Source organism: Dendropsophus ebraccatus, chromosome 4 (genome assembly GCF_027789765.1).
Source record: "Dendropsophus ebraccatus isolate aDenEbr1 chromosome 4, aDenEbr1.pat, whole genome shotgun sequence".
Classification (NCBI taxonomy): Eukaryota; Metazoa; Chordata; class Amphibia; order Anura; family Hylidae; genus Dendropsophus; species Dendropsophus ebraccatus.
The window spans coordinates 104,174,115-104,200,340 of NC_091457.1; the positions used below are offsets into that span (position 1 = coordinate 104,174,115).

Consider the following 26,226-nt stretch of genomic DNA (forward strand, 5'->3'; position numbering starts at 1 on the left):
TACATCATATATTGTATGGTATGCAATATTATGTATGTGGGATGCACAACCAGACGTCTCTGTACACGCATACTAGAACATATATATGATGTTAGGCACAGCACAACTAGAAATCTGTCGGGTGCATCCAGACATTTCGTGGACAATCATGGGGGCAAAATAGATTCTATGTGCTTTTATGCCATAGAAAAAGTTCCACCGCTAGCGAGGGGTGGTGACAGAAGGAGCAGACTACAACAGAGGGAAGCTTTTTGGATATTTCAGCTTCAAACCTATTTTCCCAATGGCCTGAACCTGAAACGTGAACTACTTTTGTATTATTAAATTTATAACTGTTGTGATCTTATGCATCTAACATGGTTACAAGTTGACAAATGTTGCATTATTCTGTGAGACACAATTCAGCCCCTTGTAAATAGTGTAAATTTTTGGCACTTTTAGTTTAGTATTTTCCGGTAGCATTGTTTTTAAGTGTTTATGTTGGTTCTAATTTACTTTACCCATACAACATGTGTAACTTATTATGCTCTGACATCAGGGAGAGGTGGAGCTTAGACTTTAAAAGCTAGCTCCACACGTAGTTACAATTGTCATGATTAAGGATGCGATAGCATCAGAAACGCGTTGACATCTGTGTGTGAATACTGCTGTTATACCTGTGGTCTTATGGGTCCGTACAAATAAACTATTCAACTGCAACTCGCTGGTCCGGTGTATCGTTTTGGAGTAATCACAAGCACCTGTTGGAGTGTGGACCGTGCGCAGCGGTGGTGTCCGGTGAGCTGGCTGTTACTTATCTTGCACATATCGTAAAATGCCATATACAAGTTATATAATGGCCAGAAATAGCGCTATTACCCATTTACTCACTCATGACGGCTTATTCTAACAAGTCACCTAAAAATGTGCGGGTTTACTGTACCGAGGCTCAGAAGGTACAATGAGGTGAGTAAAACAAGGTGAGATACAGACCTATCTGACCAATTTCTGTCCAATCAGACCAAAGTCAGTTTTTATTGATATGAGTCAATGGCTAGTTGATCTGACTGAAATCTGCCTCATCTGTCGGAAACCTGACCATGCCTAATGTCTGGGCCAATCACAATAATTGCAGGTTATTTAACAGCATCTCAAAGACAACTCCAGGATGGTCATAACAGATCAAGAAGATGAGAACTGGTTCTCCCCCAAAGTCCAACTTCTAGAAGTTTTGTCTCATTGGTCAGAAAACTGTGTGTGCAAACCCAATGTTATAGGGGCAATATAAAATAGGCAGACATGACGAGGAGGACACAATAGTGTTATGTCTGTAGGTGGATAATAGCATGGCCGATAAACTCTGCTACAAATGGCTACCCCTTCCTATTCTGCTGTAAGTAAAGCAGGGACATTATTGCGAAGGTGGAAACCGTGCTACATAGAATATTGGGATGCTGGTTATATTTAAGTCTTGTTATACAATGGATAAAACAGAGTCTGGTGTAAAATCCTCTTTATTCATGTACAGAGTATTTTCAGAAACTGCAGCTTGGACCTTGGTTGGTATTTGGTGATGATGGATGAATTGGAGCTTACCAATGATTACATATGGGCAGGGGTAGCTAATCAGTCTTATATCAGGTGCCGGGTGGGAGGTGTCAGGTGACCTGGAGGGGCTGCAGGAGTTATCCATTCTTGTTCTGTACCCTGATAAGGCTGAACAACAAACCGCAGGCCTCGCAACATGGGTCACACATGCAGTGGATGCAGGAGCTCCAGAATAGCTTCATGCAGGAGAAGTTCATGTTCCAAATCCTTATACATGGCCCGATACACCAGATGTGACAGCACTGAACACAAGCGAACTCCAGCGCCCAGCAGAAGGCCAGGGGACAGCCACACAGGATTGACAACACAATGTAGCAGCAATTCTTCACCCCACCAAAGGTTTTGTAAGACATTTCCCAGACTCCGGGGATGCTGTGAGACCCTTCAGGCTCCCCAAATGCATCTTCAAAGAGAACCTGGAGAGAAAAGGATACAGAGAGGAAAAGAGAAGATCTATAAGCAGAGGGTTCACAGGACGTCCAGTCTATTTATTGCAATGTATCATGACTGTAATCCTAAGAGGTTACCAAGACCCAGGAGATATTATTATATTACAGATCTGGCTTATAGTCACCAATATCTCCTTACTATCAGACCTTTCACACTTATTATTCGGTCAATATTTTGAAGGCGGAAAATCACCTTTTTCTTGTTTTGGAGCCATCTTATGCCTCACAAATTGCCTATATTATGTCCATTTTGTCCTTTAAATTCAATGAGAAAACTTTTGACAGTTCACATATCAATCTTACAGCTGTTATTATATCACCTATAATAAGTTTATGGTACTTTTTGGGGCTACTTTTTTTTTACACAATTGTAATACTTTTTGGGCTGTTTTGGTTCATAAATGCACTTGAAAATTGAGAAAAGTCAAACACCCCAAAAATGCACCATCATGTAAAACTGAAACATACCTAAAAACTTGTGCTTAAAAATGTAAGGCTTTTTTCACAACTGCTATTTTTAAGTATTAGGTCCATACGTACTTTCAGCCTCTAAGTGTACATAATATTGCTTTCCTAGCCTTCTGCCCCTCTCCCTGATGCCACCTGTGCCCCATATGATAGCAGAGGGTAAAATACATAAGTGCAATACCAGTGTGTGTGTATGGGAGGTAAACAGGTCCAGATACCTGCACTGATACATTGTAGCAAACTATGAGTGCAGGAGAGAGATCAGATGTATACAGGCTAAGGCTATGTTCACACAATGCATTTTTTCGTATTTCTACGGCCGTTGTTGCCAACTGCAACAACGTCTGTAGTTAATAGGAAAAAATACATTGTCTATTTGTCTATGGGATCCCAGCCAGAGCATATACACATAGTACATGCTCCGGATGGGATCCCTTGCGGCGCCGCAAACTGACATGTCAGTTTTCTGCGGCTGCTATTCAGTGAACAGCGGCCGCAGAAACCCATGTCAGTGCACTCTATGAAGCGAGCGGCTCCAGCCGCTCGCTTCATAACATGCAGTGGGAAATTCTGATGCATCAGAACTCTACGGCCATAAAGATCACCCGCCGGTACTGCAGTACCGGCCGGGATGATCTTTTCAGAGACCGGCCGCTCCGTGACCTGGCCAGGTCACGGAACGGCCGGTCTCTTACGCCGTGTGAACATGGCCTAAACATGTAAACAAAGATATTCCTGTTAGCTAACATCCAGCAAAAATTAAAAAAAAAAAAAAAGTAAACATTAAGATGCCATTCACTAGAAGGTTACACATTCGATTAGTTACAAATTTACATTCCTTAGATGATTTGTAATGCTAAGAATTTCTTCTTTACAAAATTCCCTGCTATAAACAATCATTCCCCTCAACAGATGACAGGTGTAATGGCCTATTATGGACCTACAAGAACCCCCCAGGACGTGTCCCACCACCACTATTATCTGTTCTGTACCACTTACCCGGACATGCTCATTCATGTTGTTAGGGTCACGGTTATCCATGTCGAGGGGCATGGGCTCACTGTGAATGGACTTGGGTTCGGCCATGATGGCTGGAGAAATTCTCTGCGGTCAGGTCAGATCAGTCTCTGTGTCCACATTCCTCCGTCTCCTCTTATAAAGCTGCTGATTTAGGTTTCCATGGGGCTGAGCATCAAACAGCAGCAGAAGTTGCGACTTTCCATAGTTACTCCCCTGTACCTGAGAACAGGTGTTGTGGAAACTGTTGTCAGTAAAGTCAATGACAATGGGATCGGAGGTCAAAGAAAAAGGTTAAAATGTTGAAAGCTGCTGCCGCATTGATGTAATGTAAGGTTAACCGTAAATAATCTGCTGCGAGGAGAATGAGGAGATTATTTACACTTACATTCAGCAGGTCAACTCATAGAAAAAGAGAATTCAGCTCCCAGACAAAATGAAGTCTTCAATGCTTTATTGAGCTAAGCTCACTACATTATGGCTATGCTACACAATACATACACTCCATGGCTATGCTCACACGACATTCAAAAAAAAAAAAATGTGGTCAATGGAATGATGAACGTCCAATGCACAAAGTGTATAAAATGACGGACGTTCTCTGCGCAGAAGTCAAAATATTGATTATGACAATTATTTTCAAATGTCTTTTGCAAACACCGGACTTTTTTTTTAAAGTTGTTCACACACAGTTTTTCTTTGACCATTTCTACTATTAAATTCAATGGACTTTCAATTAAAGACACACCCAAAGGGCAATTAGTAACCCAAACTAGAATAATGTACCAACAGCCGTCACTGCCCTGACAGGAAACCAAACGGAGAGGAAAAATTATAGTGGGAACATACATATATATATATATATATATATATATATATATATACATACATACACACACACACACACACACACACAGTAGAGTCCTTGGTTACATCTCTGAGTACACAGAGGGTCCCACACCCTTAGAGGAGGAGACTGTAACTAACATACATTAGAACTAGTGACACTTCTACATCCATCTCTCTCACATGAATCTACTTGGTGCAAAGTCTACAAACAATAGAAGAGCGAGAAGTTTAAAACTGTGAATGAATGATCTCTGTAGGACCTCATTTACATTACATCTTATGGCTATGTCAGTGGTTATTGAAATACAGTTTAAGGCTATGTTCACACTACGTAAAAGTACAGCCATTGTTGCCATCGGCAACAATGGGCGCACTTGGTATGGGGTGGAACACTGCCTATTCTTCTATGGGATCCCGGCCGGAGCGTTTACACATAGTATACGCTCTGGCCGGGATCCCACGCAGCGCCGCAAAGAACTGACATGTCAGTTTTCTGCTGCTGCAATTCATTGAATTCAGTGAATTGCGGCCGAAGAAAGACCTGTCAGTTCACACAATGAATCTTTGCAGAGACCGGCAGTTCCGTGACCAGGCCGGGTCACGGAAAGGCCGGTCTTTCAAACTAACTTGAATATATAAAATGAAAAAAGTTAAAATAAAATAAAACTGGATGAACATAGCCTAAGAGGTATTCAGAGATAGGCCATGTCTGGCACCTTGACAGCTGTCTTTATGGACAGCCGTAATTTCGCAGCCAAATAACACCTTTTATTAAATTAGTTTTTTGGCCACAAAATAAAAATCATCCAAAAAGACGGCCAAAGAAAGACATGTGGTTGTGGCCATTCACTGTAGCATTTTCATAGATTTAAAAATTCCAAACAGAACCTACTGTTGACTAGAACTGGTATATTTCACAAGCGTACACTTATTGATTACAGAACTAAAAAACATTGTAGACCAAAATGTACACATTTGGAAACTATTAGACTATTTTTGTCCCATTATATTCCCTTGTGCACCAATAGACCTGTCATATTAAAGGGGTTGGCTGGAAAGCAGAAAAGGTCTTACCTGCTCCCCGATCCAAATTTAATAACATAAATGGAGAAAACATCTACTGTATATAGAGACAATAAACAAAATAAAAAAACTAAAATAAAACAGAAACATAATAAACAAACACCTAAAATAAATACAAATAAACAACCATGAAATAACTGGTACACATTAGGCAAAACACGAATACAAAAAATAAAACTAAATTAAATACATGACAATAAAAAAATGAAAAACAAATCTACAAAACAACAAAGAATGTGTTGTGCCCGTCTGATTAAGAAGGGCGCAGGCGGACTGCATGTGCCATTCTCCATATTCTGTAGGCTGTATGCTTATTGCCGCCAGGAATGGGTTAAAAGTTCTAACTAATGTTTTTCTCTCTCCTTCCCTCCCTCCTTTCCTCATCACTGTTGCGGTATCCAATCTTGGGCCTTGGCGGTCTTTTTAGCCTATGGGAAGCTGCGCTGGGAAAGAGGAGGGTACCTGTATATATAGAGCTGTTCCCGGGTCCACTGCACTGCACCACTTAGCGATTTTGAAGTGGTTCGTCCATGGCTGCGGCTGATGAGTTCTTAATGGCCGCGCTGCAGGCGCGTGCCGCTACGGAGGGTTAGGGCTGGCTCAGCAGGTTCCTGACTGGGATCAGTCCCCCTCCGGTATCCCTTCCACCTCCGCTCCCCGAGACTGGTCGGCGCTCTGCGAGGCGCACACGTGCTCCCGACCGGCTTAGCCCCAGCCTGTCTCTTCCGGCTTCCGGTTCGGCGCGTGGTAGGTCCCGCCGTGCCGGCGCTGCTGTACACTCTGCATCTGCTCTCCCTCCGCCTCAGGTTAGCTCCCGCTCCTCCTCCCGTCGGCGGCGTTCTCCTTCCCCCGCCCGCCCGCTCCGGGACCTCAGCTCTCCCTGCCTGCGCTGTCCTCCACCCCCCGGAGTGCCGGCAGTCTATTAACCCCTACTATCCCGGCGGTGCGGTCCAGGCGGCTGCACAGCATTTCCCTGCTAGTGATTTCTTTTCTGGCCGGGTTGTAGCTTCTCCCTGGCTCAGGATGGGAGGAACGGCCAGTATATCCTCTGATGATGCCCCCATCCCCTCTGAGCAGCCGGTCATTAATAGTCAGCCAGAGGCTGCCCCGGTCAGCACCCCGGCAGTTTGTGAAATGGCTGTTTCTGCCCAGGCCCAGCCTCCCCTTAGTGTAATCGCGTTGCCGTCAGTTGTCCCTCTCACTGCCAGCGGGGCTGCTGCCCCTGAGCCTGCCGGTTGCAGCCTAGCCCCCCATGCTGGGGCCCTGCTACCAGTCCCACTTGCCTGAGCGGAGTCCCGCAGGAGTGTTTCCAGCCGACGCAGATCTCGCTCCTCCTCAGCCTCTCAGAGCCTGCGGCGTTACCACCGCCGCAGGTCGTCTGGTTACCATTATCGCACCTCAAGACGACGATCCAGGGTCTCCAAAAGCCGTAGGCGTTCCAGGTCCTCCCGTTGGCGGTCACCGTTGACTTCTGACGGTTCAACGAGCGCCTCAGAGGTCGCTGGTCGGAGCCCGAGGGGTCACCGTAGACGGCGGGAATATTCTCTCTCATCTAGGAGGTCATCCCAGCCTGCTGTTGTTCCTGCGACCATTCCCGTTTCTGACCCGGTGGGACCGACTGTTCCTCCGCCTGTTCCTTTGTCCGACCCGGTTGCATCGGGGAGCGGTGAGTTTAATTTCACGGGAGCTTGGGGTGCGGGTGAGTCAGGTAACAGTGAAGTTTTATCTGCTTTACAGTCCATTTTATGTAAGCTTTCCCCACCCGCCGTGAGCGTGGTCCCGGCTGCTTCTACGGTTTCTAAGCCTCCCCCACCTAGGGCTGGTATCTACAAGGAGGCCTTCTTCTGTGGTATCAGCCCTTTGGGTGCGCATCTGGATGCGGAAACTAGGGAGAAGATATGGGCGAATCAATATGTGGACATTTGGTCCCTTATTTCAGCCGACCAATTTACGGTGGATAAGGAACGGCGCACTTTCACTGATAACAATAGAGCCACTGAATTTAGAAAGCCCCGAGTGGCTAGGACCATGAATAATTGGATTCAGACTTTCTCGGTTTTAGGTTGTGTCATGGGTCAGAAGCACCCAGAACGATGCACGAAATTGTTTGTATATTTTGACAGCATTTACAGTGCATACAAATCGCATGGGGGGGTCCGCCTGGTGGCGGTGCGATGAGCACTTCTGTCGGCGCCTGGCGTTGCAGCCGGAGATCGGCTGGGGCGTCAGGGCCACAGATGTTTGGCTCCGCCTCATGATGGCACCGAAAGTTCAGCCCTTTCCAGCCGCGGCCACTGGTCCCGGAGGAGTTTCCGCTTCAGGATCGGTGGCCGTGCGCAGACCAGGTTCCTGTTGGCTCTTTAATGAGGGCAGTTGCCGTTTCGCAGGATTGTGCAAGTACAAGCATGAGTGTTCCTCATGTGGTGGAGCCCATACTGCCTTGCGATGTCCCAGGCCCTCGGTGCGACAGATTAATAGAACAGCGCCTTCCGAGGTCAAGGACGCCGGTGAGCGTACTCGCGATGCGCCCTTGGCTAGACAGCTACCCCAATAGTTCGGATGCCTCTGTTTTGTTAGATGGTTTTCAGTTTGGTTTCTTTATCCCGTTTAATTATTCTAGTTTACCCCAGTTTTCTGATAATTTAAAGTCGGCTCGTGAGCATTCGGCAGTTACAGGTATGAAAATTGCCAAGGAAGTTGCGCTTGGCAGGGTCGCTGGCCCCTTTGATGCCCCCCCTTTTTATAACCTGCGGATCTCCCCTTTGGGGGTCGTTCCAAAAAAGGAGCCAGGTAAATTCAGACTCATTCATCATCTGTCCTATCCTAGAGGTTCGTCTGTCAGTGAGGGCATTTCAGCGGATGATGCATCAGTCTCTTATGTATCTTTTGACAAGGCTGTCATGTTAGTTAGGAGGGAGGGTAGAGGGGCTCTCTTTGCGAAATCTGATGTGGAATCTGCCTTTCGACTGCTAACAGTTCATCCCGATTGTCATCACTTGCTTGGATTTCGGTGGGAAGGCAGATTTTACTATGACATGTGCTTGCCTATGGGATGTTCCATTTCATGCCACTTCTTTGAACTTTTCAGCTCCTTTTTGGAGTGGGTGGTGCGTTATGAAACTGGCTCCGGTTCAATTATACATTACTTGGACGACTTCTTTTTTGTAGGTTCCCCACATGATTCTTCTTGTCAGTTCCTGTTGTCTACATTTCAGTTTTTTATGAAACGTTTTGGGGTCCCTTTATCGCTGGAGAAGACGGAGGGCCCTGCCACGGTTCTTTTCTTTTTGGGTAGTGAGATTGATACTGTGGCCATCGTTTTCCGCCTTCCTCAGGACAAATTGGCGAAATTGGAGGATTTGATTGATGGGTTTTTGGTCGTGTCTAAGGTTACCCTTAAACAGATGCAGTCTTTGCTGGGCCTGCTTGTTTTTGCATGCCGAATCATGCCGATGGGGCGTATTTTCTGCAGGCGGCTGTCTTTGGCTACCAGGGGCATTTGCCTCCCTGAGCACCACATACGCATCACCGGCATTTTAAAGGCTGACCTCAGAGTCTGGAAGGATTTCCTTGGCTCATACAACGGTCGCACCTGCTTAACCCTTTAAGGACGGGGCCCATTTTCGTTTTTACGTTTTCGGTTTTTCCTCCTTGTGTTTAAAAGGTCATAGCACTTGCATTTTTCCACCTAGAAACCCACATGACCCCTTATTTTTTGCGTCACTAATTGTACTTTGCAATTACAGGCTGAATTTTTGCATAAAGTACACTGCAAAACCAGAAAAAAATTCAAAGTGTGGTGAAATTGAAAAAAAAAAAGCATTTCTTTTATTTGGGGGAAATGTGTTTTTACGCCATTCGCCCTGGGGTAAAACTGACTTGTTATGCATGTTCCTCAAGTTGTTACGATTAAAACGATATATAACATGTATAACTTATATTGTATCTGATGGCCTGTAAAAAATTCAAATCGTTGTTAACCAATATACGTTCCTTAAAATTGCTCCATTCCCAGGCTTATAGCGCTTTTATCCTTTGGTCTATGGGGCTGTGCAAGGTGTCATTTTTTGCGCCATGATGTGATCTTTCTATCGGTACCTTGATTGCCCATATACGTCTTTTTGATCGCTTTTTATTAAATTTTTTCTGGATTTGATGCGACCAAAAATGCGCAATTTTGCACTTTGGGATTTTTTTGCGCTGACGCCGTTTACCGTACGAGATCAGGAATGTGATTAATTAATAGTTTGGGCGATTACGCACGCGGCGATAGCAAACATGTTTATTTATTTATTTATTTGTTTACTTTTATTTAAAACCTGGGAAAAGGGGGGTGATTCAGACTTTTATTAGGGGAGGGGGCTTTTTACTATAAACAACACTTTTTTTTTTTTTTTTACACATATACTAGAAGCCCCCCTGGGGGACTTCTAGTATATACACTTGGATCTCTCATTGAGATCTCTGCAGCATAGATATGCTGCAGAGATCCATGAGATCGGCACTCGTTTGCTTTCGGCTGCTGCAGCCGAAAACGAACGAGTGCCAAGCCGAGGACGGCGCCATCTTGGACGCGTCCCCGGCCGGCATCAGTAGCGGAGATCGCTCCACCGGGACAAGGTCCCGGAGGAGCGATCTCCCCCACTAGACCCCAGGGAAACGTTGCCTCCGGTAATCGGAGGCAGCTGTCAACTTTGACAGCTGCCTCCGATTAGCTAATTAGCGGGCACGGCGATCAGACCGTGCCCGCTAATAGCAGCGGTCCCGGGCTACTCGCGGCACCCGGGATCGCGGCACTTCAAAGCTTTGAAGTGCAAGTGAGGACATATGACGTAGGGGTACGTCATATGTCCTTAAGAGGTTAATGGGTACTAGAGTGACCAATGATGAGTTGGCCCTTTTTACTGATTTACAGGTTCTGCCGGTTTTGGGGTGGTCTTAGGTGACGATTGGTGTGCGGAAGCATGGCCGGTGGAGTGGAGCGAGTTGGGTTTATGCAAAAACCTCACCTTGTTGGAGCTTTTCCCCATCGTGGTGGCAGTGGAAATCTGGGGCCCTCGCCTCGCCAATGGTCGGACAATTTGGGGGTGGTTCGATGTATTAATAACCTGTCTTCCTCCTCTCCTCCGGTCATTAGTCTTCTAAGGCATTTGGTTTTGCACTGTTTGGATTATAATATTTACTTCCGGTCTCGTCATGTACCGGGCGTTCAGAACTCCATTGCTGATGCGTTGTCCCGTTTTAATTGGCAGGATTTCAGAGCGCTCCTGCCTGGAGCCAAGGAGGTGGGCTGTCCTTGCCCGGAGCAGCTATGGAATCTAGTGGACCTCGGATGATGGAGATGATCGCTGCTTCAGTGGCGCCTGCGACCTGGAGATTGCATGGTAAGGCGTGGGAGGAGTGGTGCTCGTTGGTCCGGGGTCGAGATGCAGCAGGTGACGAGTCTGTAAGGTTGGAGGTTACTGTTGAATTTGTATTGGCTCTCAGGGCATCTGGGGCGTCTGGCTTTGTAGTGCAGCGTAAGCTTTCCGGGGTTTAATTTTACTTTAAGCTTTTGGGTTGGGGGGATGTTACCAGGGCTTTCCTGATTAGGCAAGCCTTGAAGGGATGGAAAAAGGAGAAAGTGAAGGTTGATCAGCGGCGCCCAGTTTCTTATCAGTTACTGGTTCGCATGATTCAGTTTTGCCCGGCGGCTTGCAGTTCTCCCTATGAGAGTGCTCTGTTTGCCGTGGCCTTCGGTCTTGCCTTTTTTGGCGCACTACGGATTGGGGAGCTTTTACCTCCTTCTAAGTTGAAGCCGGGGGGTTTGCGCAGCGAGGATGTCGTTGTTGGGAAAGGGTCGGTGCGGATTAGAATTAGTCGGTCGAAAACGGATCAATATGGTCGGGGTGCGTGGTTGCCGCTATGGTCGGTTGATGGCGCAGTTTGCCCGGTGCGCCTGATTGATGATTATGTTAAAATTAGAGTCAGTTCTGACCGTTTTTTGGTTCATCAGGATGGCTTGCCGCTTACGATTTTTCAATTCAGAAATATGTTGCGCAAATTGCTGTTGGCGCTGGGTTTGTCTCCGAAGGAGTATGGTACGCACTCCTTCCGCATCGGGGCACCGACGGAGGCGGCGAGGGCAGGTTTGCCCGAGTCAGCGGTAATGCGGATAGGTCGTTGGCGCTCGGCGTGCTATGCTCGCTATGTCAGGCCGGATTTGCTGCTGTGAATTGATGTCTGTTTTTCTTTCAGATGTGGTGCCCCCGACCGTGTGGATATTAGGTCATTCTTATATCTTCCGGGCTGGACAGCGTGCTGAGATTCGTCCTGGTGGCAGGAGTCTGGGTTTTCGTCACATTGAAGTTTTCTGGAGAGGCATCAGGGGGCTGCGTTGGCCTCAGGTTTTTTCGGAGGTCATGTCTACTGCCGGGGTTACTGTTATTTTGGTGGTGCATGCGGGTGGGAACGACCTCTGTCACGCCAAGATCAATGAGCTTATGGCGCTTATGCGTGCAGACATTTTAAGGTTTGGTCCGTTGTTTTCGGAATTTATTTTGGTGTGGTCAGAGGTCGTTCCTCGAGTGGTGTGGCAGTACGCCAGGGATCCCCTGGCAATTGAGCTTTCCAGGCAGACGCTCAATGCGAGAATGTCACGTTTTGTACGGTCCCGTTCTGGGGTTGTTGTCCGACATCACCAATTGGAGGGTGATAATCGGGGTTTGATGTCATCGGATGGCGTACACCTGAGTGAAATTGGGCATGACATTTTCCTATCGGGTTTGCAGGACAGGATCGAGCAAGCCCTCTTCCTGTTGGGTGGAGGTCGTAGCCCTGTGTAGGGGTCACAGGGCTCCTTCTTGGCCTGAATATTCTGATTGATGGTTGGGAGCAGCCAGACATGTACGGCGGGAGTCCACCGGTGGCATACCACGGCTGCTAGTTTGGTTTTGAGTTGGCACTGGAGAGTGCCGGTTTACGAAGAATGTTAAGAAAGTTAATAAAAGCTGTGGCCGATCTCCACCCAGCAAAGGAAGAACTTGTCTTGTGTTTTTATTCCTGGTGGTGGTGGGTGTATGGGAATGTTTGTTGTATGGAGGTCAATGCAGTCTTAAAATATTAAATAAAAACAAATAAGAAAAACTAACTTGAATATATAAAATGAAAAAAGTTAAAATAAAATAAAACTGGATGAAATAAAGTTTAATGTTTCTGAGAAAGGTATACATCAGTGGGACATGATGGTAGCTTCCCAAGAGCATTATAGGCTTGAGACTACAGCAGTGACACCTCAACTCCAAATTGGCTATGATGTAAAACATACAGGATAGTCTATCTCCCTCTGTGTTTATATGTTTACACCCAGTAAAATCAAAGCAAAATATGATGGTAAAATAGGTATAAAACACAACCATTTTGAATATAATAATGTGCACCATTAAAGTCTATGGAAAAACGACGTCTGTGCACACACACACAAAAAAAACAAATGCTTATTTTTTTTTTCTTTTGCTCTATTAGGCCAGGTTCACACGCCGCATGACAGTGTGTCAGTGAAGATCATCACTACAGTACCGGGCAGATGTTCTTCACTTTTGGTGAATTCGGATGCGGGCGCACCCGTGTGCGTGCACATCCCAATTCACCATTGCCCACAATGGAGAGTGTGGCTGGAGCTGCACTCTTTATTGTGTGAACTGACAGTTCTGTGCAGCTACTATTCAATGAATAGTGGCTGTACAAAACTGACATGTCAGTTTTTTGTGCGGCCGGTTGGAATCCCGGCCGGGGCGAATACTCTGTGTATACGCTCTGGCCATTATTCCATTCATTCAAAAACACAGATACGTTGTGTGAACATGGTCATATACCCTGACTCATAACTTTATTATTTCCAGATCTACAGAGCTTTATATTGGTATCACTAAGGGATATTTGGAACTCTTATATGTCTTTTTATTCTATTTTTACTGGGATGTGATTCGATGAAAGATCAGTAACTCTGGAATTGGGTATTGTTTCTGCATTCAACATTCACAGTACAGGATCAAACACATTATGTTTTAAAATGCAGCGATACTATTGTAGGTTTGTTTGTTTGTTTGTTTACACTTTTTTAGGTAAAGAGATTTTTCTATATTTAAAAAAAACTGTAAATGGAATATAATGTAAAGTTTTGGGCATTGTATATACAAAGGCTAAACTGTACAGGGTGTATGCAATGGGTGTACAGGGCGGTGCAATCCGGGACCCGGCGCTCAAATCGGGGAAGTAAGTGATCTCTGCCGTCTATAACCACCCGCTACCCGGCCATAGCTTAAAAATACCCCCAGGCCGAAGTACCCCTTTAATTAATTGAACAAGTTTAAGAAGGGCCTGCATACTTAATAAATATAATATTGTTAACTTTGGCTACTATGGATTTCTGTTTCTGAAGGTGGGATGATGATGCAGGAATTTATTCTGATTGCCATCTGTGAAACCAAGAAGAACCTTTTCCTCTAGAAGGAGGCAATTTGCATCAGCCTCATAAGGTTTCTTTTGCCTTTCTCTGGATCAACACAGTAGAGTTATAGGTTGAACTTAATGGACTCTTTTTTTCAACACTATGAATTATGTACTTACCAGCAATCTTATGATTGTTTATATAGTTCACTGCAATACTACTATATTGCAGTGAACTGTCAAATCAGCAGTCTCCTAGTACACCCTTTGACTTTCTAAGTTATCTGGCTGCCATGGCAACTGGTTGGCACACTGCGATTGTTTTACGGGACCCAATTTGTAAAGACAAGTGAAATAACTACCTACATGCTGTTATTGCTTTAGACATTGTTAGACATCCTGTGCTTGCTCGATATCCCCTGGTTGCCGAGACACTGTAGAAATGTGTACTGGTGTACAAAAAGGGTTAATAAATCAATGTCATACGAGAACTGCTACTCCCGTAACTTCAATTAACTCCTGCAATTGTCCTGCCCTAGCCAAAGCTAAGAGTCAACAGCTAGCAGGTCTGGTCAGTGCATACCTGGGACGCCAATGGCAGACACGTGTGAGCCTTTCAAGCTGTTGTTAAGCACTTGACTTGTAAAACAGTAAATTGATGTAAACATTTTATGTTCTCTGGCAACGGCGTCCAAGTGTCTGTATATTCTGTTTATGTGAGAAACAAATCCCCATAGATGAGAATCATCATTAAAGTACAAGTCTTCCACAGAATGTTATATGTAAGGACTGTGGATTAGTGTCCCTGTCATTAGATCGTTGCTTACACATGTGATCGCGCCGGACAGATTTTTAAATGGGGTTTATCATTGTGACTGTGTATCAGGTTTAAGGGCATGCAGCCGGAAACATGTCGATCCTTTGGACTAGGAGTATCTGTTTCATCTTCAAATAAAGTTTGCTTTTATGGGACTGGATATCTGGAGCCAGACATCCTTCTTTCCTTGTTCAGACTTCATCCAATCTGTACATAGAGCTAAGAGAAGTACACTGCCTTTCCCTGCTCACTGCACCAGATGAGCTCCATAGACTTACTTTTCTAGCTGCGTTCACACTACGTATATTTCAGTCAGTATATGTATATTTCAGTCAGTATATTTCAGTCAGTATTGCAACCAAAACCAGGAGTGGATTAAAAACACAGAAAGGATCTGTTCACACAATGTTGAAATTGAGTGGATGGCCGCCATTTAATGGTAAATATTTGCTGTTATTTTAGAACAACTGCTGTTATATTGAAATAATGGCAGTTATTTACCGTTATATGGCGGCCATCCACTCAATTTCAACATTGTGTGAACAGATCCTTTCTCTGTTTTTAATCCACTCCTGGTTTTGGTTGCAATACTGACTGAAATATACTGACTAAAATATACATATACTGACTGAAATATACGTAGTGTGAACGCAGCCTAAGGCTGGGTTCACACTATGTATATTTGAGGCTGTATTTGTGAGGCTGTATAGCAACCAAAACCAGGAGTGGATTGAAAACACAGAAAGACTCTGTTCACATAATGTTGTAATTGAGTGGATGGCCATCATTTAATGGCAAATATTTGCTGTTATTTTAAAACAACGGCTGTGGTATTGAAATAATGGCCGTTATTTACCGTTATATGGCGGCCATCCACTCAATTTCAACATTGTGTGAACAGATCCTTTCTCTGTTTTTAATCCACTCCTGGTTTTGGTTGCAATACTGACTGAAATATACTGACTAAAATATACATATACTGACTGAAATATACGTAGTGTGAACGCAGCCTAAAAGTGTACATGACGTGACAAGTAAAAAGAAAAAAAACAACTCAGCAAATGTATAGTTAATGCTTGCAATATATATGCTGTCTTTTTTTATTTTAATTATGCTGCTCCAGCGGCCTGTTTAGTGCCGCGTTGTGCTGCCCATGCTTTTGTATATCTCTGTAAGCTGGCAGCCTTTTTATCAGTCAGTTTACGCATCTGCAGCAATGCATGGCTGCTGGCCAATCAGCATTCATCCTCGCTGAGTCAGCTGACCACTGCCTTCATTTAGTCTCTTTTTTTGCTGTTACTAAAGACCAAAGGGCCTTAATGACGGAGCCTCGACTGTAGTTTTCCACAAAGCGAGACACCTAGGGGCTGAATGTATAACATTGTATTTCATTAGGGCTATGTTCACACATAGTCTTTAATAATTAATTTAACTAATTTGCATTAATTTACGGTAAAATATCACTACTTTTGCCGCATCCCTGTCAAAATCACAACAAAAATAAGTGTTTCACCGTAGATTGTGCAATTAGGGGCAAAATAGCAATAATTATTGCTAATTAAATAATATGTGTGAACACAGCCATAGAAAACAGGCAGAAAAATTAATTATGTAAATTGAAAAGATGTATTATATCACCTCCTATGCTGATTTTATGTTATTTATTTATAACGACAGTCCCTATTTAACCCCTTCAAGACAGAGCCCTTTGATGCACAAAAGTCTGGGTCAGACAAATGCAATGTTTCTCCCCGCCTTCTAAGAGCCATAGCGCTTTTATTTTTCCACCGACAAGGCTGGTTGGGGTGTCATTTTTTGCGCCATGATCTCTAGTTTTTAGTAATATCATATTGGTGCAACAAAAACATTTTGATTGCTTTTTATTAATTTTTTTGTGATATATAATTTAATAAAATCAGCAATCCCGGTGCGTTCCCCCGCCCCCCCCCCCAGTTTACGCCATTCACTGTGCGGGAACAATAATGTTATATTTTAATAGATCGGACAATTCTGCATACTACGATATGTAATATGTTTTTTCTTTTTTTATATTTTTATTTTTATAATTGGCAAGAGGGTCTTTTGAAATTTTATTGGAGGGGGTTTATACAGTTTTTTTTTTTTAAGCGACTCTGTACCCACAATCTGTCGCCCCCAAACCACTTTTACCTTCAGATAGCTGCTTTTAATCCAAGATCTGTCCTGCGGTCCGTTCGGCAGGTGAGGCAGTTATTGTCCTAAAAAACAATTTTTAAACTGGCAGCCCTTTGTCAAATTGGCGTGGCCTAGAATATCTGTGCCCTAACTTTGCACCACCCCTCTGTCCCTCCTCCCCACCCTCTTCATCATTAGGAATGCCCCTAGAACATTTTCTCCTGTCTGAACATTGCACAGGTGCCTTAACGATCCAGCCCATGTGCCGGGCTGACACAGGTGAGGAATAGTAGAAAACCTGCCTGGAACATTCCTAATGATGAGGAGGGCGGGCAAGGGGGACGGAGGGGTGGTGCAAAGTTAGGGCACACTATTCTAGGCCACGGCCATTGGGCACAGGGCTGCCAGTTTGAAAGTAGTTTTTTAGGACAATAACTGCATCACCTGCCGAACGGACCCCAGGACAGATCTTGGATTAAAAGTAGTTATCTGATGGTACAAGCGGTTTGGGGTGGGCAGATTGTGGATACAGAGTAGCTTTAATACTTTTAAAAACTTTTTTTTATTACATCTTTCTTTTACACTTTAATTCACTGTAAAATATGCAATCATTAGATTGCATATACTGGTTTATGCTATGCCATAGCACAGCATAGATCAGTGTTATCGGCGATCTATGTATAGAGCCTGCCTGAGAGCAGACTCTACACATAGATCGCCGATCCGACAGGACGGAGGTAAGGAGCTTACCCCAGTCTGTCAGCACATGCAATGCAATGCAGATGCTTGATCTGTCACTGAGCACCTTAAATGCTACGATCGCTGCAGATCGCAGCGTTTAAGGGGTTAATGAGAGTTGGCTGCGGGATCGCAGCTGACTCTTATTACCTCCGGCCCCAGGCACTGATGTGAGCGGGATCGCTCTCTCTGCAGCGCTCCCGCTCACATCAGGAAGCCCCTGTCAGTACAGGAACGTATACATACATTCCAAATACACAGGGTATGTGCAGTAGGAACGTATATATACAGATTGCTGATGGGAATGGGTTAAGGATAATTCACCACAGCATACTTATCTGTTGTAAAGTGAAGAAATAGACTGGAGCAGTAGATACTTGGACATGACTGCCGGGCCTGAGCAGAATGGACACACAGCTGCTTCTCTGTGTATATGTGCTGACAGGACAGATACATCAGGCTACGGTTACATATATTGTTTAATTAGCATTAATTAGTGCTATTTTGTTACGATTTGCACAATTTGTGGAAAAATATTGCTAATTAAATACTATATGTGAACATAGTCTCATGGATAGTGGTGATTATAGGCTTAAAGGGGTTATCCAGTGAAAATCTTTTTCTTTCAAATCAACTGGTTTGAGAAAGTTATACAGATTTGTCATTTACTTCTACTTAAAAATCTCAAGTTTTCCCACACTAAACAGCTGCTGTATGTTCTGCAGGAAGTGATGTATTCTTTTCAGTTTGACATCTCTGTCCGAGACAGAAACTGTCCAGAGCAGCAGAAAGTCCTCATAGAAAACTTTTTCTGCTCTGGAGTGTGGTGTCGCCCCGCTTAGAGGCGCGACCGGTTACTTGCCAGATGGTGCTGTGTGACTCCACTAGTGTAGTGGGTGGTCAAGATATAACTCAGCCAGGTGTTATGCTGTTGTGACGCCAGTGCCGGTTGGGCACACCGGTATGATGGCACACCTGCTTTTATTTTAGTGAGGCTGAATATACCCTTTCTCCTGTAGTCAGTAACCTGCCGGGCTGGTTGAGGGTCACCTAGGGTACTTATCACAGTGGTCAGGAGTGGAGTTGTGACTCACCCAGACATTCAGTACTGCCACCCACAGAAAGTGGAGATGACCCAAGAAAGATGCAATGGCTGTGTAAGTGCTTGGATAAGGATCACAGAGTCCAGTTAAAATAAATACTCTTCTTTACTGCCAGAATATTTGATACAGTAATGCACAGTGTGTTTCAGCTTGATAAGTTACTTTAGACCTTAGTGACCAGATCGGTATTGAGAGCTGAGAGGAAGTACATTCGTGCTGAGTTGTGTGCTGAGAGGTAGAAGTTCAGAGAAGTAGAGAGGAGGATGTCGAGAGATTCCCAACCCAAAGTAGTACTGTGCTCTGACGGAACCTGAGAAATAGAATGAGTAGAATACTTGAAAGAAGAGAGTATACTTGTGCCCGTGTTTTGACTCTTTGGTTTTTGCACCACCTATTGCCCACCAGTGTTGGGTGACCCATCCTAGAGGGTGACACAAGCCCCACACCGTGTTGCCTGGGATGAGCAGAGTGGTCAGAAGTTTCTGGTTACATCCGCGCTGCGAGATAGAGTACGTAGGCTTCTAGCAACTTTACCCTATCCTGATAAGTTCCTTTTTCTTCAGGATACTGCCCTGCACTTTTAGATGTGTTCTCGACGTGGGCTGGGATGATCCCTGACTTGTCCTCTCTAAGGGTGCCTTCACACCTACCGGATTCGCAGCGGGTCTCACTTCTGCAGATTCATAGCGAGAACCGCTGCGGATCCGGTACCATTCACCCCTATGATAGCACATACTCACAGCGGGATTGACATCCCGCTGTGAATATGTGCTTTAACCCCCCCGCTGTCCGCAGCCCCGCCGCCGCATTCCCCATCCCTGGCCGCATCAGCCCATCCTCGGCCGCATCAGCCCATCCCCGGCCGCATCCTGCAGCCCGCCGCTTCCCCCATCCCTGGCCGCATCCCACATCCCCGCATCCCCCCATCCCCGGCCGCATCCTGCAGCCCGCCGCCGCCTGCATCCCCCCATCCTTGGCTGCATCCCACATCCCTGCAGCCCGCCGCCAAAACCAGTACAGTACCTGCTCGGCGGCGCAACTGCAGTGAGGCTCCCGGCTCTGGTCCCACTCAGCTGATCTGAGTGGGACCGGAGCCGGCAGCCTCACTGCAGCCGCACCGCCGAGCAGGTACTGTATGCTCTTGGCGGCGGGCTGCAGCATGCGGCCGGGGATGGGGGGATGTGGGATGCAGCTGGGGATGGGGGGATGTGGGCGGCGGCGGGCTGCAGGATGCGGCTGGGGATGGGGGGATGCGGGTATGTGGCCGGGGATGGGGGGATACGGGCGGCGGCAGGCTGCAAGATGCGGCCGGGGATGGGGGGATGGGGGGATGCGGTCGGGGATGAGGGGATGCGCCCGGGGATGGGGGATGCAGGCTGCTGGATGCAGCCGGGATGGGCTGATGCGGCCGGGGATGGGCTGATGCGGCCGGGGATGGGGGATGCGGCAGGGCTGCGGACAGCGGGGGGGTTAAAGCACATATTCACAGTGGGATGTCAATCCCGCTGCGAGTATGTGCTATCATAGGGGTGAATTGATACTGGATCCGCAGCTGATCTCGCTGCGAATCCGCAGAAGTGAGATCTCACTTCTGCGGATCCGGTAGGTGTAAAGGCACCCTAAGTGTGCGTTCTGCACTGCATAGTGTATGGAAGTGCTGCTTTCAAGAAATAAATGCTCTCTGGCCCATGGGCGTGCGTCCACTACCACACCTCAGACTACACTACACTACGCTGGACTAGTTGTGTGTGTCCCGTCTCTTACTCTCCCCATGTGACAACTTCCTACAGCATCTGTAAAAGGTGCTGTGAGTAGGTGAGAAGAAAAAAAAAAAAAAAAGAAAAGGTTAGAGATAGGTAAAAAATAGAAAGTGCTCTCATTGGTGCACAAAACAGAAACAATAATCCTTTAGACACCACAGCTGTGCAAAACTTACAGTACAGTATATCTATATTATGTGGACATGTCACTGGTAAAGTGCTCGAGGGGATGTACATCTCACCCAGGTTGATACACAGTGTGAGATGGTGAGTCCAGGAGGCATCTGTGCTCAGCAGTGTTATGCTGCTGAGCTATTATTTATTATTGCCGGGCCTGGACTTACATGGAATGGCAGGTAGGTTTTGGTAGTGGGACTTGCCATTCCCTCCCCCTCGATCCAGTGTGGGTTTTGGGATCAGGTGAGCTCTGATCCCAATCAGCCTGAGAAGGCAAAAGCTGTGCTCAGTGTACAGCTCTCTCTCTCTCAGCCAGGAGTGAACAGCCTGCATGCTGTTTGGTGAGAGCTGGGAAGACAGCCGCTGCTGGGGCCTGTTCACACCCCGCAATACTGATCACTGAAGTGCCAGAGAGGTAACCTGCTGTATTAGTAAGCGCCCAGACGGGCAGGACTTTTTGTTTTGTTTATTCTCACTGCACAGTGTTGCCGTATTTATGTTACTGGACTGTTTATGCTACAAATAAACACCCAAAGCTGTTTTATGAGCCCAAGTTTGCTGCCTGAACTGTGTCCAAACACACCATCCCCCGGGAAGATCCCTACAATTGGTGCTGCGGAGCGGGCAAAACGGTTGCTAGGGGCAACGGTGTGCATCAACTTGGCTACAGCTGCTTATGTCCTGGGTGAAGGCTGCGGCTTCACTCCAAAAACAGTCAAGCAACATGGAGGAGATGATGAAGCAGTTAATGCAAGTGAATATGCAGCAACAACAGGCTCTGACAGACGCTAACCTACGCCATGAGCAAGCATTGGCCGCACAACAACAGGCATTGGCCGCACAACAACAGGCTCAGGCAGCCGCTAAACAGGATCAGGCAGCCGCTAATCTGCGCCATGAACAGACAATGGCTGCACATCAGCAAGCAATGGCTCAACAACAGAGACTTATTGAGCACCTGATAGCAAAGCAAGAGGCGTCTGCAGGTGCTAATCCCCAGCTGGTGGCAGCAGCCGCGCCAGAGACTTTGTCTGTGAGAAGAGCTGTGCAGCGTGCGCTGCAAAAGATGACTGCTGATGATGATATTGAGGCCTACTTAACTGTCTTTGAGCGTGTGGCTGAGCGAGAAAAGTTACCCTCCACTGAGTGGGCAGAGGTCATTGCTCCCTATTTAACAGGCGAACCTCAAAAGGCCTATTATGACCTCAGTGAGCAAGAGGTCAAGGACTATCCTCGGCTAAGAGCAGAGATACTCGCCCGACTAGGAGTTACTGCTGCTGTCCGTGCCCGGAGGGTCCGCAACTGGAGCTACAGTCTGGACAAGTCAGCGAGGTCCCAGATGTACGACCTGATTCATCTGGCAAGAAAATGGTTGGAGCCAGACACCTCTACTCCTGCCCAGATCCTAGAGAGGGTCGTGATGGATCGCTACCTCCGTGCCCTTCCTGCTGATCTTCAACGCTGGGTGGGACAAGGCGACCCTAGGAGTGCCGACGAACTCGTCAGCCTTGTGGAGAGGTTCCAGGCGACCGAGGACTACCTCCGTGATGTTCCTGCAGCACCGTCACCTCCCCGGAGTGCCAGATCTGTGCCATCATCTGGTAAGAGACTTCCATCTATTGGGGGAGTGTGGAGGGGTGCTGATAGAGGGAAGAGCGCTCAGGAGGTGTCTCAGGGGCAAAAGACTGGTGGGGGACCCCGGTGGCTAAGTGGCCCTAAAAAGGACTCCCTGCCAAGGAGACCAGGCCCTATCCAGTGCTGGAGATGCCACGAGACGGGACATATGTCTGCCCATTGCCCTCTTACCTCTGAGCCCATGGAGTGTGACGCTAGCCGGCGTCAGTCGCTATTTGCGGAGCCGTCTTTTGTTGCAGTCACTGGACTAGAGACTGAACCACAAGTCTGCAACATTACTGTAAATGACTTTCCTGTTAAGGCGTTGCTGGACTCAGGAAGCCTTGTCACCCTGGTGCATGCCAGCCTGGTGACTGGGGACTTTGTGCCAGCAAGACATATGAGTGTGGTATGCATACATGGCGATACAAAGGTTTACCCTATAGTACGGGCTAATGTCGGGACTGAACTAGGCGCTGTACAATATGAAGTGGGTGTGGTTAAAAACCTTATGCATAATGTTATATTGGGGCGTGATTTTCCTTTGTTCTGGGCTCTATGGGGAAAACAACAATCCCCTGAAAGGAGTGAGGAGACCCCTAAGCCTATTGCATTACCCACGGTAAATGATAAAAATGTACAGGAGGAATATGATGCTTTTCCTTTGCAGGTCCTGGCTGGTGAGGAAGAGGCTCCTCCCACTGCGCAAAATGTTCCAGACTTAGAGGTGTCTAGGGATAATTTTGGTACTGCACAATTACAGGACCCCACTCTCAAAAATGCGAGAGAGCAGGTCACTGTTATGAATGGGGTACCTCAGGAACCAGAAGCTGAGAAAAAATTTCCACATTTTTCTATGACTAATGATCTCTACTACAGAGTCACTAAAATTAATGATGAGGTGGTGGAACAGCTTCTGGTGCCTAAGTCGTACCGGCGTCAGGTACTCGACATGGCCCATAATCATGTCCTTGGGGGACACTTGGGGACAGATAAAACACAGGAGAGAGTCCTCCAGAGGTTTTATTGGCCTGCAATTTATGCTGACATAAAAAAATACTGTGAGTCGTGCCCCACATGTCAGCTTAGCGCTCCAGTGTCGCATCTTCGCAGTCCTTTGGTCCCACTCCCCATCATAGAGGTACCTTTTGACCGGATCGCAATGGACTTGGTGGGTCCCATTGTAAAGTCGGCTAGGGGACACCAGTACATTCTAGTGGTGTTGGACTACGCGACCCGCTATCCTGAGGCTGTACCCCTAAGAAACACTACCTCTAAAACAATTGCACGGGAATTGTTTTATATGTTTTCCAGGGTGGGGATCCCCAAGGAAATCTTGACTGACCAAGGTACACCATTTGTGTCAAAGGTGATGAAAGAGCTATGCAAACTGTTTAAAATCTCACACCTACGTACCTCTGTATATCACCCACAGACAGACGGGTTAGTGGAGAGGTTTAATAAAACCCTGAAACATATGTTAAAAAAAGTGGTGGAAAAGGATGGTCGTGATTGGGATCACTTACTACCTTATCTGATGTTTTCTATTAGGGAAGTACCCCAAGCGTCCACAGGGTTCTCTCCCTTCGAATTAGTCTATGGTCGTCACCCTAGGGGTTTATTGGATATAGCGAAAGAGACATGGGAAAGTGAGTCCACCCCATACAAGAGTGTTATAGAGCATGTAGCACAAATGCAGGACCGTATAGCCACTGTAATGCCCCTAGTAAGGGAACACCTCCAGAGGGCGCAAGAGGGCCAAAGCAGAATTTACAATCGTTCTGCAAGAATCAGGACATTTAGCCCAGGTGACCGGGTACTCATACTTGTTCCCACGGTAGAAAGCAAATTCTTAGCAAAGTGGCAGGGTCCCTATGAAATTGTAGAGAAGATCAGTGAGGTCAACTACAAGGTACACCAACCAGGTAGAAGGAAGCCTTTCCAAGTTTATCACATAAACTTGATCAAGCCCTGGAAAGACAGGGAATCCTTGGTGGCGACAAAGCCTGTTGGTCATCTGTCACCACCAATCCCTCCGGTCAGGATTGGTGACACCCTATCAGTATCTCAGAAGCAGGAAGCTAAGGAGTTCCTGCAGAAAAATAAAAACAAGTTTTCTGACCTACCAGGGCGTACGCATCTCATTAGTCATCATATTGAAACTGAGCCTAGAAGCAGAGTAAACCTTAAGCCCTATAGGATACCAGAAGCCCGGAGGGAGGCGGTATCATCCGAGGTAAAACGTATGCTTGACCTAGGAGTCATTGAGGTGTCCCAGAGCGAGTGGTCCAGCCCGATTGTGTTAATCCCAAAGCCCAATGGAACTTGGAGGTTCTGTAATGATTTTAGAAAGTTAAATGAGATCTCCAAGTTCGATGCCTACCCCATGCCCAGGGTAGATGAGTTGATAGAAAGGATGGGTAATGCCAGGTACATAACTACCCTCGATCTCACTAAGGGCTACTGGCAGATCCCACTCACTCCTAAGGCTAGAGAGAAGACTGCATTCTCCACCCCTGATGGGCTCTTCCAATATGTAGTGATGCCATTCGGGTTACATGGAGCCCCTGCCACTTTTCAGAGGTTGATGGACTTGATTCTGCGACCACATCGTGATTACTCCGCTGCCTACCTCGATGATGTGGTCATTTTTAGCCCGGATTGGGAAAGTCACCTCTGTAAGGTCCAGGCGGTGTTAGATGCCATAAGTGATGCGGGGTTAACCATCAATGCAGAGAAGTGTGCACTAGCCTTAGAGGAGGCCAAATACTTGGGCTACATTATTGGGAGGGGGTTAGTGAAACCACAACTAAATAAAATCGAGGCAATACAGAATTGGCCTCAACCCCTCACAAAGAAACAGGTCAGAGCTTTCCTGGGTATTACGGGCTATTACCGTAGGTTTGTGCCAAATTTTGCTTCAGTTGCAGCCCCACTAACTGACCTGACAAAGGGTGCGAAGTCCGCAATGGTGACATGGACTCCAGAGGCCGAGAAGGCTTTTCAAAGCCTCAAGTCTGCCCTGTGCCAACAGCCTGTGCTAGTTACCCCTGACTTTAGGCGAGAGTTTTTGGTACAGACAGACGCCTCTAACACAGGGTTAGGTGCCGTCCTCTCACAGGTCGTGAATGGCGAGGAGCACCCGGTGATGTACTTAAGCAGGAAACTATCCCCGGCCGAGAAAAACTACGCCATAGTTGAGCGAGAATGTCTGGCAGTGAAGTGGGCCCTAGAATCCCTGAGGTACTACCTACTAGGCAGGAGGTTTAAGTTAGTGACAGACCATGCCCCCCTAACATGGATGAAAATAAACAAGGAGAAGAATGCAAGGGTGACTAGGTGGTTTCTGTCCCTACAAAACTTTAATTTCACTGTGGAACACCGGCCAGGGAAATTACAGGCAAATGCTGACGCCCTATCAAGGGTACACTGCCTGTGGGGACAATACGCTCAGCCCTCCGGTCTGAAGAAGAGGGGGGGGATATGTGGACATGTCACTGGTAAAGTGCTCGAGGGGATGTACATCTCACCCAGGTTGATACACAGTGTGAGATGGTGAGTCCAGGAGGCATCTGTGCTCAGCAGTGTTATGCTGCTGAGCTATTATTTATTATTGCCGGGCCTGGACTTACATGGAATGGCAGGTAGGTTTTGGTAGTGGGACTTGCCATTCCCTCCCCCTCGATCCAGTGTGGGTTTTGGGATCAGGTGAGCTCTGATCCCAATCAGCCTGAGAAGGCAAAAGCTGTGCTCAGTGTACAGCTCTCTCTCTCTCAGCCAGGAGTGAACAGCCTGCATGCTGTTTGGTGAGAGCTGGGAAGACAGCCGCTGCTGGGGCCTGTTCACACCCCGCAATACTGATCACTGAAGTGCCAGAGAGGTAACCTGCTGTATTAGTAAGCGCCCAGACGGGCAGGACTTTTTGTTTTGTTTATTCTCACTGCACAGTGTTGCCGTATTTATGTTACTGGACTGTTTATGCT

The 26,226-nt window shown here is 46.6% G+C and overlaps 1 protein-coding gene across 3 annotated transcripts in view; it reads right to left on the minus strand.

Annotated features, from left to right (window-relative positions):
- Positions 1-1,595: 1,595 nt before the first annotated feature.
- LOC138789837 (caveolin-3-like) overlaps positions 1,596-26,226 on the minus strand; it is a 39,612-nt gene continuing 14,981 nt past the window's right edge. The window contains exons 1-3 of one of the 3 annotated variants that reach the window (XM_069968680.1): positions 14,464-14,546; positions 3,504-3,743; positions 1,596-2,003 (exon numbers count right to left, since the gene is read on the minus strand). In XM_069968680.1, coding sequence (XP_069824781.1) covers positions 1,665-2,003; positions 3,504-3,590 — 426 coding nt within the window. In that variant the 5' untranslated portion in view covers positions 3,591-3,743; positions 14,464-14,546 and the 3' untranslated portion in view covers positions 1,596-1,664. Of the gene's footprint in view, positions 2,004-3,503; positions 3,744-14,060; positions 14,140-14,463; positions 14,547-26,226 lie in introns of those variants that run through there. The other 2 variants (XM_069968679.1, XM_069968681.1) reach the window with 2 other exon arrangements.